This window comes from Brachycentrus maculatus, unplaced genomic scaffold (genome assembly GCF_059751285.1).
Source record: "Brachycentrus maculatus isolate JH-2025_06_01 unplaced genomic scaffold, ASM5975128v1 h1tg000240l, whole genome shotgun sequence".
Taxonomy (NCBI): Eukaryota; Metazoa; Arthropoda; class Insecta; order Trichoptera; family Brachycentridae; genus Brachycentrus; species Brachycentrus maculatus.
This window is the reverse complement of record NW_028280991.1, coordinates 1,600,213-1,616,789: the sequence shown is the minus strand read 5'-3', so window position 1 is coordinate 1,616,789 and position 16,577 is coordinate 1,600,213. Positions and strand designations below refer to the sequence as shown.

Below are 16,577 nucleotides of genomic sequence, written 5' to 3'. Positions count from 1 at the left end.
AGGAGTTATGCTTTTAAGACAATTTTGGTTAATGTACATAGCAATAATTAGTCAGTTTCCCTCTCCTTTAGTTTAATTTTTCATCATTTACTTGTTTGTTAAGCATATTACATACACCCACAGTAAATTCTGTTACTGTTTTTTATTCTACAAAAGAATCTTTAGGATTAATCGATTGAATAATCTGCTTAGATTTCAGTTTCTTGGCAGAACTGCATTTTGTAGAATAAAATAACAGCTAAGTAGTTTTTTTCCACATAAATTTTATTTGACCAGCGACCAGGTTTCATCGTAACCGACATCATCAGACTGGTATGACAATGTCAGTTATGACGAAACCCGGTTGCTGGTCAAATAAAATTTATGTGGAAAAAACTACATAGTTGTTATTTTATTCTATGAATAATTTGCTATTACAGTAGTAGTTGTAGTAAATCATCAAAATTCAAAGATTTATACAGAAAGTTATTTTATTATCAAGATTCAGTCATAATACAATATTTATTTAAACTTCTTGTACAGAAAAGAAATAAGTACATTGGCGGGCTTATTGCTAAAAAGCAATATCTTCCGACCAACCAAAAACAGACTAGTGATATTGATCAAAAAGTTTGATACCATAATAGCTATTTTCAATCAGAGGGTAGATAGTACTTGAACATTTAAAAAAAACATAAATTACAAAAGTTGATAATACGGAGGGGAAAGGAAAAGGGGAGTTTAGGGAAGAAGGTAGAGGGAAAACTAAGGGAGGAGGTTTAATGGACATCTAATGATAAATAGTAATGTCTCAGACGTTTCTTAAAAGTTATTAGAGAAGGTGCATTTTTTTAAAGGAAAGGTAATTCATTCCATAGTTTGGCCGCTTGGACAGAGAAGGAATCACTGAAAAATGGCGAGGAATGGAAAGTGTTCTTTCTTGGGAAAAACGAAGTGATAGATCATGATCTAAAAGGTATACAAAAAAATTCAGCAAGATATTTAGGTGCATTGGGGTTGAGAAGAATATTATAAAGTAGCGTGAGAGATTGAAGATTTATGCGCTGGTTGAAGTGAAGCAATTTTAGTTCCGTGCGAGAAAGTGAAACTTAGTCATATTTTTTTAATTGAAAAGTAAACGGATGCTTTGATTTTGTGGACAATCCATACAATTTATAAGATCGACGTTCGCATCAATGCAGCAAACATTAGCATAGTATGTACATGGAAGAAAGAAGAATAGATTGGGACAATTTTATTTTCGCTGAGGTCGGGAGAAAGTTCTGAAGTCTTTTTAAGGCATGAAGAGTGCGGTAGAATCTTTTTCCGACCTCGGTGATTTGCTCAACCTAGGATAAATTTGGATTCATAATGATCCCAAGGTTAAATACACTGATAACAAATAACACAGTGGTAAGAGAATAAGAAGTGCCAAATAAAACTATGTATATCTTTAATTTGAAATATTGCTCTTGCAACTCCTTAAGTATTGAGACAAAAAGTTTTAACTAGCTATATAAAAAAAACTTTGAAAATTATATTTTTAAATCCTTAAAAAACAACAGAAAAAAGTTCAGTATGTGGATTCAAACTAAAGAGATCATTTTTATTAAGGTTGTAATAAAAATTATGTTTTTATTTAAAATAATCAATATTATATTAGTAAGAGATATCACTCACTCCTTTCAACAATGTCATAAATCAAAAAACTTGATTTTTCAGATCATTTTTAAAGTTTAAAAATGTAATGAAATGTATTGAAAATAAATATCAAGCCACTTATTGAAATTTTTACTGTGCAACAGATCTTTTTAGGTAAAACCTGAATGTTTTTTCTCCATTTGAAAAATATTAAGTATATTTGAAAAAGTAATTAAACAATACCTTTTCTTCAAAATGCAAAAACAACACTTTCTGCCCTGTAGCGGGTAAATATTAAGTTTAAAATATGCCGCTCTTGCTGGGATATATATAGTATATTTTTTGGGCATTCTGAAAACATGCACAACTGAAATTTGACGATTTTTGATATATGACGTTCTTGAAAGGAGTGAGCGATATGTTACATAGGGCCATTTTTTGTAAAATATTACCACAAAGGTGTTAAAGCAGTAGCCTGGTTAAAAATAACAACAATAAATAAAAAATATAAAAAAAAACTACATAACAAATGCAATAAAAATAGAGCCGAGATATCTATAGTAAATCAATAAGATTTTAAACAAACATTAATAACAAAAAAACTCTAAAAACATAACAAAATTTAAAACGAACCTTTTTTAGATCTTGATCAATTTAAAGGTAAAACTTATGTGTAATAAAATATTCAAATTAATTAAAAAATTCAATTATTGTCAGCAAAGAGCCAGAGGTGAGTATAGGAAAAAATATCTGCTACACTATCAAAAAATAAATTGAAGAGTAGAAGTGCCAGAAGGGACCTGGATGTTCACCAGATGTAATTTCAATACTGCTTGACAAATAGTTATCAATTCTGACCTTTGTTGCCTTCCATTTAGATCAGATTGTGTAAATGACAACAATATATCTGTTAGCCAACACCTTATAATTTAGCAAGAAAAATTAAATAGTCAGTTCAGAGAACATCTATTAGTTGATTATCCTCATTAAATTATTGTAAAATAAACCACAATGAAATTTAACAAAGTTAATTTAAAATTATGGGATAAAAAATTAGATGCAAAACTTATAATATAATTTAATACTGCAGTTTTACAAAATTAATAAAATGTACATATGTTATGATACACTGTCAATACTTCAATAGTTTTAAGCAAATTAATAACACATGGTTTTTTCTATATAACATCATATGATATTAAAAAATGTATTGAATACTTTTTTTGTAAATACACACATATATATCTATATTTTTTTTAAGAATAATACATTTGGGATATGTAACAATACTTCTCATCATTATATCTGGCAAGACGAGTTCAATAAAACTCTTCGGTGATATTAATTAATCTAGCTGAATCCCCAGCTATGAACCAAAAAAGTCCACCCAATTGCTGTTTTAGCTATAAATTTCAAGTACAAATATAATTTTAAGCGAAACAAGTGCCAATTATCACATAAATTAAATTTTCAGTCCAAAATACACTACAACAAATAAAAATGGACTCTATAACAGCCGGGCGGTTGGGGGGATACTCCCTGAACATGTAAAAATAACAGTTAAAAAAAACATTTATTTTTATTCAATTGAAAATATATTCTTTCTCTCAAAATTTGGCAAATGATTCTGGTCAAATTAGTATTTACATATTTTAGTTTGATGTAAAAATACTGAAAAATCTAAGCTAAACATCTTTACAAAATACTTACAATTAGTATCATATTAAGGATTATTCCTCGTAAGATTAATTATTTTATTCATACAGGTTGATCAAATAGAAAATTAAGGGAAAATATTTAAGATACATAAAAACATGCTTATCTGTGAAGCCATTCAGAATATGAATAATATATTTTCATATCTATAAAATAAATAATAAAATTTATAATGTACTGTTTTAGTAAGGCATTGCTTAAATGTAAAATACTTATTTAATTGCTTAAAATCTTAAATAAAATGAAGTACTTATTATTATTATTGAATGAAAATATTTTTTTCCTTTTTCGCTTCTGTGTTGATAATAAACTTGGTTTTAATTTTCTTGACAGAAGCAATTAATGAAGTTAAGGGAATATTAAAAAAGGTAACTAAAATAGAGTAAAGGTAAATAGTTTTTTGTACATTGTGGTAATACATGTATTTCTGTTTATAAAACTGAATGAATATAAATAGAGCATTTTACTTCTTCTATTTATATTGTTTTCATCTTTAAATACTAAAGATTTATAAAGATTTTTTTATTATTATTATAATATCTCATTAAATTCAATTACAATGTTTATAAACTGTAATATTTGGCTATATTTGGCAGTAAATTCATAAGAATGACAAATAAGTTAAGAGGTAAATGTAATTAAACATGTATCGGTTATTATTTTTTAAATATATAGAAATTTTAGTATATTACATGCATATATTGAAATATATTCTATGCAGAGTGTAAATCAAAAGTTTCATATGAAAGTAAAATTAGAAAATAAATACCAGAGGCCAAAAATATATTTAAAAAAAGTAATAACTTGATTTTATCTTAAACATAGTGTTTTTTTGTAATAAAATATTTTGCTCTTTTATTATATATAATGACATTATAAATATTTTAATAAAACTAATGGACAAAAATATAATTTTTGAATAATGAACCTTTTTTGAAAAACTGTCATATATCCTAAGTACATTTTGAGAGCTTAAACAATCTTTAAGTCAAACAATCTTTGAAAAATTTAATGATAAAAAAATCTGGTCGCTCAGGCAAATTGTTATACAATATATTTTTTTAAACCTGTTTAATAATAACCTTATATATTTGTAATTTGGAGATACAATGTTTAGAAATTTAGGAATAAAACGGTGTTTCTAGAACATTATTAGAAGGTTATTCTTTCCTTTTTATATTTAAAAGTTTCCTTAAACCCTCGAGTAAGTAGTCTTACGACACATACGAGTCACCGCTATAGTCTTGCAAATGAAAAACAGGAAAAAATACAGCAATACTATAATTAAAAGCAATATATAAAGTATGAGGTGAAAAAAACGCTGTGGAGACCATAATACTGAATACTGAAGCTTCTGATTGACTGTATCTGTAATACAAATAAACATTAAAATATTTTATATTATATTAATATTTAAAATCATTTAAAAAAATGGATATACCGTATGTACATTTTTTATTAATTAGCATTTCTGACAATAACAGATTATCATTTAAAAAAAACATGAATTGTTGAAACAATCAAAAAGTGATTTAAAACTAGAAAACTATGGGCTGTGTCATTTTATAGGTTTTTTCTTTTTAAATATGTTAAAATTATTTGTGCACAATATTGAAAGCCCCAATTTATCAAAAATAAAAAGGAGATAATGGATATATAAAAAAAGGTATAAATTATTATATTAAATCAATGACTAACCTATTACAGCCGCTCCATATCCAACATCTTTTACACCCATTCTATAAGAACAGGTAGGAACGATAAATTCATGGAACTCATCTGTCTTTAAATCGATTTCCATGGTTTGTTGGGCATCTCTGGGAGTAATGTGCTTGATTTTATGTGATTTAAACGAAGACTCTTTTGTAATCACTAAATATGCAGCAGAGTGTCTATGACCAGAAAATATTGCTGAAGGTTGTACTTCGGTTAAAACCTAAAAATGTATTTAAAAATAAAACAAATTCAATATTAAAAACGTATATAAAGCATAAAGCATGTAAGTTGATTTACACACACTGATTCTGACAAATTCTAAGATAATAAAAAAAAAATTGCCTGACAAAAAATATTAAAATTAAAAGAAAGAAAAATGTTTTTATTCAGTTGTTTGCTCTTCTTACCTATTCTGGCTTATATTCTACACTAAGTATGTTGTTGTTTCAAGCATTCTATGACTAAGCTGAGATGAATCAATATTTAAAAATAAAATATACTCTCAGTGCTATATAGGTACACGAAATACATAAATATGTATATATACAGTGAAACCTCTATCTATCGTTCCTCGAATAATCATTTTCCCGGATGTGTCGTTTATTTATTCTATCCCGAATTAATTTCATACTAAACTAAACCGGATCGATCGTTTCTCTATCACCATTTACCGCATTTATCGTTCGAATTAAGCTGCATATTTGATACATTTTGTCTGTTTTTTTCCATTATTTTCAATTTTCTTACATTCAACAGCAACGTATGGGATAGAAACTATCGAAAGCTCGTGTAACCGATAGCAGGAGAGGTCGATATTGATGAAAAGAAGCTGCTGCCAGTACCTGCATTTCCAGAAGCATGCACACTCTTTGAAAGAAAACTTTCTACAGCGCACATTCAATAACCGATGCTAAAAAATACCATTTGCAAAGGCGAAAATATACTATTGGCTTACGAAAATAAAACAGTTAAAAAAACAAATTTAGATCAATAAAATTGAATATTTTTTAAAATTCTATTCAGGTTTGAGTTACTTTTTTAATAAATTCATTTGCATCTGAAACATGTATTCTTCTTAGAATTTTAGCCTACGAATAGTTGTGCAGATTGGAAGGACGGTATCTTTACTCGGTCGTATCTACTTGCATATTGACCTCTTAATCCCGCATTCATTGTTTTCCCGCATTCATAGTTTATTTTAATAGGTCCTTTTAAAAACGACAGCTAGAGGTTTCACTGTAATTAAAATGTAACTTTGTTTTCAAATCACCATAAATTTATAGTGATTTTAAAACAAAGTTAGATTTCAATTATAAAATGGAAAATCACAAAGTTAGTGCTTGAAATATAAATATTTGCCATATTTCAAGAACAGCTTTTGGGCAGTTTGAAACGGTTTTTTCTTCAAATATATCAATTTGAAACTGAAGAGAATAAGGTATTTGTTTTAAATAGATAAATGTACCTAACAAAGAAGGAAATTCGAAACGCTGGGCTGACTTATTTTTGCGCAGTTTTTAAAATTCTTTTAGTCTTCTCTTTTGTGTTTTGTCTATGGTAAACTCATTGAAAAATAAGCGTTTTTATTTGCTTATTTTTGTTGGTTTATTTACATAAGTGTTTTCTTTGGTAATATATCTGTTTTTCTTCTCACTAAAAATAGCTTAAAATGGAACAAAATACCAATGGAATCATGTTACAACATTGATGAATTAATACAGATGGCCGTGCATTGTACATAGATCCCTGTATGACGAAGAACTGCCTTGTTTACATTGAGAAAGGGATATCAGCTGGTTTGTCAAAATAATTATATTTACATACAAAGAAAGGCTATTTATATAAACTCATGTAAGTTATTATGCAACGAATTCCTCAAAGTAATAGGTATTATCTTAATTATGATATTACTGTATAGTAACAGTTTTCACCAAGCTAACTAAATCAAAACAACTATGAAGCGTTACAAAATTAATGCAGACATAAGTCAAATATAGGATCAATATAATTTAAATAATATAGGGTCAAGGATAATCTAAGTAATAATATAATAAATAATAATTGATCTTACATTTAAGGTGTATCTGTCTGTCGTTAAGAGAAGTGGCATGTGCGATATTGCTATTTTGGTTGAATTAGATGATTGATGGCTGTGCAATGATTCGGGGAGTAATTGGGTGAGGTAATTTGTTTTGTAGATATCCACATACTTGACCGACACAATATCGGGTTGATTAAAAGCAGTGTTAAACATTTTTAGTTTTTCCGTATAAATCGGTTCATTCTCACCACCAATATCATTATCTCCTGGAAGCCAAATGTGCTGAAAAAAATATCATAAATGTAGGGCACAACTAATTTCAAATTGAATGTGTTTATTATTATTATAATTATTATACATAAACATCACAACACTATTCATATTCAATCATCTATATCCGTGCAAATGCAGACTTAGTAATTATAATAATACAGCTTAGACATCAATGCTTGCCAAACTTCATACATAGGAAATAATGCAAGAACAAAAATGATATAGTGTTGGAATTACTTTCTATTAAAAACAAAATAAATTCCAGTGATTCTATGGGAAAAATACCTTAATGGGAAATTCAGTATTGAAGATATTTGGTAGTCTCTTGATATATCTATAAAATTCTTCTTTAGTTGCAATAGAACCTTCGTCCGTTAAGTCGCCAAGAAAAACTATAGCATCTGGCCTAAAATATGGCACAACACGAGCATATGTTTTGGCAAGAAATCTGAAAATCAAAATCGTTTTTTTATTATAATTGCACAAATTCTCAGAAAATTAATTTCAATCACTCAGTTTAACAATGTTATATGTAATACGAACCCGTCACTATCCCAATTGAAGATAAGAGTTAATAATGGATTTTCACTCTGCTCCCCCAGGATTTGAGGATCAGCCACGAAAAGAATTTTAACACAGCCATCATTATCGGGGCACTTCAATGCCGGCCACTTGTAACTTTGGATAAAATATGTCAATACTTCATTGTAAAGTACTTCTAATATGACAATAAAAATAATCAAAGCGAAATGATTCCTGTAAACGAAAAATATGATTAATATTTATTGTATCAATTCCATGTTCATATTAAATTAAATAACAGGCTAACTTGGAATTTGTTACTTTTGTTAACTAATAATTGGTTTCACCACAAGAGATATATTTATAAAGAGGTTCAGAAAATGTAAATCCAAATTCGAAGCGCTGTTGCATGACACCATCTTCACTATAACAACCTATCCCTTCTCAATCTGTATTATATAAATACTTTATTCACATCATATCTACATATTTCATGGAATGCAATATAGTTTTGTTTAATGTTTTAAATTTATTAAACCTTCTTTCAACATTTTGAAAATTAAAAAGAAATAAACTTACCTTTTAAAGAAACGCATTAATGTAGTATTTTATGATATTCAATACCATTTAAATATCTTTTTTCAATAACTTAAATATCTGGGTTTCACCACCAATTTATTTTTTATCTTTTCACTTACAATCTTGTATGATAAGAAAACCTACAAAAAGATAGTTAAGCGTCATACAGATAAAAAAACATGAGTTTCAAGACATTAAGAATATTCTGAAAACAAAACAGTGCCAAAACTCAGTGGAGGAATCAATTGAAATTTTGTAGCTTATTTATTAGATATTTTCGTGAGATATTTTATTAGTAATTATCATTAGGAAATTATAATCATTGATGTTAATATATAATTCACAAATAATACAGCCTAATATTTTCTAGCAGTTAACAGATTATGCAGATTATATTAGATTAGCAGTATAATTTTTAATCATAATTGGAGAGTTTCATACCATCACAATTTAAATACTCAATATTTTAAAAATCTAAACCCTTTCTCATAATTTTCTTATTACGTTTAGTCTCAAACTATAACATTAAAATAAAAAATTCATAACAATGGAAATGTAAACATAAACACAAATAAAAAAATAAACCCAATTAATATTTGTGACCCAAATAATACAAACAAATGAAAGAAACGACTGAACTGCTCATAATAAAAAGTTGTTAATTTATTACACACCGCAAAATTCTATACTTATACGGATTATTGGGATTATAGCAAGCAATGCGGAGATTTAATTATGATATTATTAGTACATGAGCTTACTGCTGCCGTATTATGCCACAGAAATGCCAAAATTCGAGTGAAGATTAAACTGATTTTATTGTACTTGGTTTATTTTTTCTGTCTCAACCATAGATTATAATCTAGATAACGTTGTGAAGTTGACGTTTCTTACCTCTACAGGTAGATACTTACATTAAAATTAGAAATAGATTTCACACACTTTTGTTTGTATTCTTATCACATACTTCTTTAAACCCTCATCCGTACCCGATGGTGCATTGGGCACTGCATCATATAAACGCATTGATATCTTGACCGTCGAAGTGATCACGTTTCGGGTACCAGCCTGGGGTAATATTTAATACATTTTAAACTGATAAAATCATTTATATTTATTTGATCCTGACCTCCTGTACGGTAGCCGAGTGTACTCACCATTGCACTACAGAGTCGGCCAAATATTATCATATATTTGTCCGCATATATATAAACATATCTGACAAATCTTATTTTATACACAAGCATCTAATTTTATACTTTTTTGTAGTCCTAAGCAGACTGTTATTAAAATAAATATAAGTTTTGGTAAAGTGAGCTTAAGCGACTCTAACCACAAAACCACAATACTTACAAGTAGAACGGTAGTCATACAGTTTTTTGTATTTTTTTAATAGTAAATTAAGTTTGTTTTGCTACGGTAGCGCTCCCAAGAATTTTCCAGTATTTACTTATAGGAGTAGGTAAGATTTTTCTATGGTAAGGCCAATATTTGGGTAAGGCGTTGTCATGGAAACCATATATGAACAGTGTCTTTTTTTTGTAAATAAACTTGACTTTTAACGCGGATCTCGTTTATTGTATTCAAACTCATTGATTATTTTGTTTCTTCATGTACTTATTATAAAGTAAATCACATAAAATGTTGAACTCTCGAAATCAAAATATAAGTTACGAAAAACAAACTAAATTTATTCAAGATAGAATTACATCTGTTGAAAAAAACTTTGCAGAAATATGCAGTTCTTTTGGGGCATACGCTAGAAAAGTAGCTAGGTGGGTATCTTTACTTATTTTTTCTTCGCAAATTACATTTATTTTCTCTAAACATAATACATTCACATATTAGGTAATTTGTTTTCAGAGTTCGAGATACTGGTGATGAATTGGCAAAAGTTATACAAGCGTATGCTAATGGAGAAACAGTTAACAAGTCATTAAGCACTGCACTGGCAAATTTAGCTACTACATTTTCTGCAATTGAAGATTATAGAAATGCTTACGTACAACGTTTAGAATTCAAAGTAATGATTTTTCATATAAAATTTGTCACTTCCTATTTAGTAAGAGCATATGGCCATTACAAACTGTCCCCATTCACCCTGTCTTGTGCCATTTCTACGTTTCTTTCTCCATATTATTTCTGCAGAAAACAAGAACAGCAGATGAAAAACTGGATAAGTCTATGCATATTGCTCACTCCTTACAAGAACGTCATAAATAAAAAATCATCAATTTTCAGTTGTGCGTATTTTCGGAATGCCCAGAAAATGCAATTTATCCCAGCAAAAGACACATATTTTTAACATAACATTTACCCGCTACAGGGCAGAAAATGTTGTTTTTGCATTTTGAAGAAAATGTATTGTTTAATTATTTTTTTAATTTAATAAATATTTTTCAAATGGAGAAAAAACCTTCAGGTTTTAAAAGAATCTGTTGAATCAGGTTTTAAAAGAATCTGAATCCTAAAAAGATCTGTTGCAAAGTAAAAAGTTCAATGAATGGCTTGATATTTATTTTTAATACATTGTGTTATATTTTTAAACTATAAAAACGTTCTCCTGAAAAATAATATATTTTTATTTTTGATGTTCTTGAAAGGAGTGAGTGATATGTATTCCAGTATAATCAAAATATAAAAAATTGACTCTGACGGCTATTTTTGTTTTATTCCACAGCTCTGGTTCATAGTTCACAATAATACTTGTGAGAATTTTATGAAGAATTTAAGAACTTTAGGTATGTTAGGAAGAATCTGATAAACCAAAGCGGTATTTTAGTAACCTGTGTTCCATTCTGAGCGGTGATTTAAAATTAAATATTATTCAATAAATAATTGGGTAGTACACTCTTTAATTCCTTGATTTCAGGTAATAACGGAACTATCTCAGTATGATGGAATCTGCCGGCACGCTCGTGGTGAAGTGAAACACACGTTGTCTGTGAGGGATAGCGAAGTTGCTCGGAAAAGAGTTTTAGATCGAGTCAAGGAAAGAAACCCACTGAGCAAACAGCAAATTGTAAAACAATCTTTTCAATAAATACATGCATACTTACAACATTTTGAGTGTGTCCAAATACTTGTTCACAAAATCTGGATTATCTCCAATTACAGGAGTTATTATTGATATTATTTTTTGACATCACATTAACCATAGTGTGGTTGTCAATAATGGGTAGAATTGGTGAATGTTAGACGTGTGTAAAGTGATCACTTAAACCAGCCTTTGACGGTCGTCAGCCCCGTAAATGCCCAGACTTCCATATTCCTCTTCATCTTTGTTGAGATGTCATAAAATAACATGCATACTATTATTTTTTGACATCTCATCAAAGATGAAGAAGAATATGGAAGTCTGGGCATTTACGGGGCTTACGACCGTCATAGGCTGGTTTAAGTGATCACTTTACACACGTGTAACATTCACCAATTCTACCCATTATTGACAACTACACTACTCAAATTCTTGGAAGTTCTATAAATATGAACCAATTTAGAAACCTTGTTCATGAATCACTAAAACTTCACTAGAGACATCTATTGGTGAGATGTAAAGAAGCTTTTTATTAAGCAGAAACTCTTATATTAGTATGTGAGATCCGAAACCCGGATTATAATCACACACGAGAAACGCCAGAAAATACCATTTTCATTTTTATTACTAAGCTTATAATTTGACCAGATAATTTATTTACAACATTTTGAGTGTGTCCAAATACTTGTTCACAAAATCTGGATTACATACTATTGCATACTATTCATACATTTTTTAAAGCGGCATCGAAAACTTTGAGAAATGATTTTGAATCAGTTAAATTTTTTACGTAAACGGTTTTTCAGATGCATGCCGAGGCTGAACTTTTAAAAGCATCAGCAGATATGAGCAGAACCAGTAAGGAGCTAGATGAGCAAACAGATTTATTTGAAAAACACAAACTAGAAGATATAAAAATGATTCTGCGAAATTTTATTGAAATGGGAATGGTATTTCATTCAAAAGCTTTAGAATTACTCACAGTTGCCCATCACCAAGTTGTCAGCATCGATGAAAAATCTGATTTGCAGGTGAACTTTAATATCACAAACTAATACATTAATTTATTTTTTGTATTGATTTTCTTGCAACTCAGTAATCAATGGAAAATGTAGTCAATATAATGACATTTTGCTGGTCATATTTGACAACAGGCAGGTCTATACATAACCGAAAAAGTGTGAAAAACAAGTTAATAATTTTATTTATCTATATCAATCCTTGTATGTGGATTATTAAAATAAAGAACATCTGTTCTTTCCTTGAATTCCACCATCTCATGTGCGTTCTACACTTACACGCAGTCACATTATAATTATTTAGCAGAAACTTAAATTGAACTACCTTGTCTAGATAATATCACGCACAATCAAGCAATTAAAACCTTATTTAAAATCTAGTATGTGAATACTCAGTTTGATTTCTTACAAAAGTAAAAAAGTTACATTTTTTATTTAATTTATATATAATACATATCTATATATTCTATGAAAATTATAATGTTCCGTCCCACTACATTTAATTAACTAAGATATATTCTTCTTATTTATTTATAATTTTACTGCCATACCTAACAGGTCTTTCAAGAAATGAGAGGAAGCTTTGATACGGTAATGGTTTTTCATGTTCTTTTCATCATTAAATACTATTGGTCTAAATATTATTATTTTGTAATATTTTCATTTGTATGTAATTTTTGGTTGCTGTTATAAAGCTAGGTGTATAAATTTTATTTTATTAATTTAATAGATTCAACATAAAAAAGAAACCACATAAATAATAATGTAGATGAATCAAACATCTCTATATTAATGAACAATATTGAATAGAGATCAGAACAGTTGAGGCGCTGTTTAGGGCAGGGACACATACTCTCATGTCATATTTGATGTTTACTGAAATATTAACTGATCATTTCCATCTTTAAATTAATCTAGGAATTATTTGTTTACATCAGTGGTCACTAACCTACGGCCCACGGGCCAGATCCGGCCTGCCAAATTTTTTATTTAGCCCTCTGAAAATTCCCTACTTACACAAAGAAGAAATGTAACAATTGGAAGGACTTTATTATTACTTATTTCTTTTTAATAAGCTGTAAATAAGATATTCCTGCTTTATAAAAAGTATTTTTTTATACTAAATTAGAAACATTTAAATTATTTAAAAAAGATTTTAATCGGCATATGGATTTATTTTTCTTCTAGTCCCCCAGGTTTAAAAAAAATCAATCCGGCTTTTCGCTAAAGAGTTGACTATGGTTTATTTATTAGAATAAACCATGCTTTTAAGTACACTTGCATTTAATTCTGTGCATTAAGTTATATTTTTTTAGTAAATCTATTAAATAATTATTTAAGCCATTTAAAAATTTGAGGTAATGTAAATGGCAGGTAAAAAAAAATGTCTCAACTTAAGTATAATACTTTGAATTTATCTTCCAGGAGTTTCGTGCACAACTTAGTGCACAAACTGATCAAAAATCAATTTACAAGCAATCAGGACATGGATCATTAGCATCTTTATTAGGACAAAAGGAAAAAATGCAGTCAAAAAGTCTTAATTCTGTGGTAAGGTTGATTTACAACATTTTGAGTGTGTCCAAATACTTGTTCACAAAATCTGGATTATCTCCAATTACAGGAGTTATTTTCATATTATTTTTTGACATCTCATCAAAGATGAAGAAGAATATGGAAGTCTGGGCATTTACGGGGCTGACGACCGTCATAGGCTGGTTTAAGTGATCACTTTACACACGTGTAACATTCACCAATTCTACCCATTATTGACAACCACACTACTCAAATTCTTGGAAGTTCTATATATATGAACCAATTTAGAAACTTTGTTCTTGAATCACTAGAACTTCACTGGAGACATCTATTGGTGAGATGTAAAGAAGCTTTTTTATCAAGCAAAAACTCTTATATTAGTATGTGAGATCCGAATCCTGGATTATAATCACACACATGAGAAACGCCAGAAAATACCATTTTCATTTTTATTATTAAGCTTATAATTTGACCAGATAATTTATTTGGACACACTCAAAATGTTGTAAATTGGTGAATGTTACACGTGTGTAAAGTGATCACTTAAACCAGCCTATGACGGTCGTCAGCCCCGTAAATGCCCAGACTTCCATATTCTTCTTCATCTTTGATGAGATGTCAAAAAATAAGGTTGATTTAATAGATAATTTTTACTGTGCGTTCTTGGCACATCTAAATCCCGCCGTAATTCTAGAAACACATTTAATTAGCAACACCCAACGCATTATTGGATGATGTCACCTAATTTTTAGATCTCTTGGTCTTTATATGATCCACACCATCACATCAGTCTGATCATGTCAGGAACGATGAAACCCGGTCACTGGTCAAATAAAAAAAAATGGAAACTACTTTTTAATTGCTGTTTTATTCTTATTTAAAATTAAGATGAACAATTTATTTACTTTATTAAACTTCTTTCCCAAATGTATATGTACATTAAGGAGGCTTATTGCTAAGAAGTACTATCTTTCAACCAACCAAATTCATTCATAACAGTCTTAAAATTTTTGAGAACTGTAAAATCGGATCGCTAATGTAATAAACAAAAACATAAAGAATGAATATATCTATAAAACCATCATATAACATTTGTTTTAAACTTTCACCCGCGTATGTATACATAATCAAGTATTAAATAAAATGTATTTTCACAGGACTCTCTAAGGACACTAAGTGAGAATTCTGATGATGATGACGATGCAGAGAGCAGTGATGATAAGATCAGTCCCAAAACACATAAAAGAAGTAATTCATTTTATTGAATTCTGTATATAATATATACATACTTTTCCCTACAAATGTAGATGTATTTATTGTAACATATATTTACAAAAGTGTTGATATATTCCGTGTTTATAGTTAATCAAAATCATTGTAAGGTTAAAAAATAAACATACAAATATGACATACTTAATATAATAATTTTAAATAAGATCAAATTGATTGAATAAAATGCCAGCACGTCTGGCGGAAATTAAAATTAATGTGCTTTATTTTACATATCGCTCACTCCTTTCAAGAACGTCATAAATCAAAAATCGTCAATTTTCAGTTGTGTATGTTTTCGGAATGCCCAGAAAATTTACTACATCCCAGCAAAAGAGGTATATTTTAAATTTAATATTTACCCGCCACAGGGCAGAAAGTGTTGTTTTTGCATTTTGAAGAAAAGGTATTGTTTTATTTTTTTTTTAAATAAACTAAATATTTTTCAAATGGAGAAAAAACCTTCATGTTTTACTTAAAAAGATCTGTTGCACAGTAAAAAGTTCAATAAGTGGCTTGATATTTATTTTTAATACATTGTATTATATTTTTAAACTTTAAAAACGTTCTCCTGCAAAATCGAGTATTTTGATTTATGACGTTCTTGAAAGGAGTGAGCGATATGTAATATTATAAAATTATTTATATGTACTTTTTTGGTAGTTAGTGTAATAAGAAAAAAACAAACAAACTATGATTCTGGTTCATCGTGCCTTCTCCTAAAACCAATTTTTCTGCATACACTGGCTCTCTTGAATGTAATGAAAAAAAATTATGCCCAAACTTTTTTGTTAAAATAATACATTTACATATAATTTTTAAAACTAGATTTATTTATTAATTACATAAAGGACCACATACAAAGTGATTTGTAGCTGCCAGAAGCATGATGTCACAGTATACACATAAATATTGTATGTGTATATTTATGTATAATATGCATGTGTTGAATATCTGCTTCGATATGTATGTATATATGTGAATGTGTTATTACATATTCTAGATATATTTTTATGTATTAACTGATGTTAAAATTGCAATGCACAGAGTAAGAAAAAATACTATTAAATAATAAGATAAATACTTTCTTTTGTTCTATTAAAAAACGCATCTTATTATTTTTTTAGATCCATATTTTATTTCAATGACAGTAACCATTTTAAAGAGGAGTGGAGTTGTTATAAGTAAATAATAAAGTTGTAATAAAAATAAATATTCTTAGCTAGATTACATTAGCTCTGAACTACAT

The 16,577-nt window shown here is 28.6% G+C and overlaps 2 protein-coding genes across 6 annotated transcripts; one reads left to right on the top strand and one right to left on the bottom strand.

Annotated features, from left to right (window-relative positions):
- Positions 1-4,144: 4,144 nt before the first annotated feature.
- Positions 4,145-9,319, bottom strand: Mppe (Metallophosphoesterase). Of its 3 annotated transcripts, none has more exons than XM_088264957.1 (7): positions 9,229-9,313; positions 8,468-8,607; positions 7,910-8,122; positions 7,652-7,814; positions 7,124-7,375; positions 5,035-5,272; positions 4,145-4,704 (listed from the first exon to the last, which is right to left on the bottom strand). In XM_088264957.1, the coding sequence occupies exons 2-7, from the start codon at positions 8,482-8,484 to the stop codon at positions 4,529-4,531; spliced, it is 1,059 nt and encodes a 352-aa protein (XP_088121083.1). In that variant the 5' UTR covers positions 8,485-8,607; positions 9,229-9,313; the 3' UTR covers positions 4,145-4,528. The 3 variants fall into 3 exon arrangements, with proteins under 3 accessions (XP_088121083.1, XP_088121082.1, XP_088121084.1); XM_088264956.1 differs by having other exon boundaries at positions 9,142-9,247; XM_088264958.1 differs by having other exon boundaries at positions 4,508-4,704; positions 9,219-9,319.
- Positions 9,320-9,944: 625 nt separating this feature from the next.
- On the top strand, positions 9,945-16,438 carry Fam92 (CBY1 interacting BAR domain containing protein Fam92). Of its 3 annotated transcripts, none has more exons than XM_088264952.1 (7): positions 9,945-10,242; positions 10,331-10,490; positions 11,340-11,489; positions 12,311-12,535; positions 13,082-13,114; positions 13,949-14,079; positions 14,690-16,438. In XM_088264952.1, the coding sequence occupies exons 1-7, from the start codon at positions 10,109-10,111 to the stop codon at positions 14,697-14,699; spliced, it is 843 nt and encodes a 280-aa protein (XP_088121078.1). In that variant the 5' UTR covers positions 9,945-10,108; the 3' UTR covers positions 14,700-16,438. The 3 variants fall into 3 exon arrangements, with proteins under 3 accessions (XP_088121078.1, XP_088121076.1, XP_088121077.1); XM_088264950.1 differs by having other exon boundaries at positions 9,947-10,242; positions 13,949-14,074; positions 15,217-16,438; XM_088264951.1 differs by lacking the exon at positions 13,082-13,114 and having other exon boundaries at positions 9,951-10,242; positions 13,949-14,074; positions 15,217-16,438.
- The last annotated feature ends 139 nt before the right edge of the window (positions 16,439-16,577 follow it).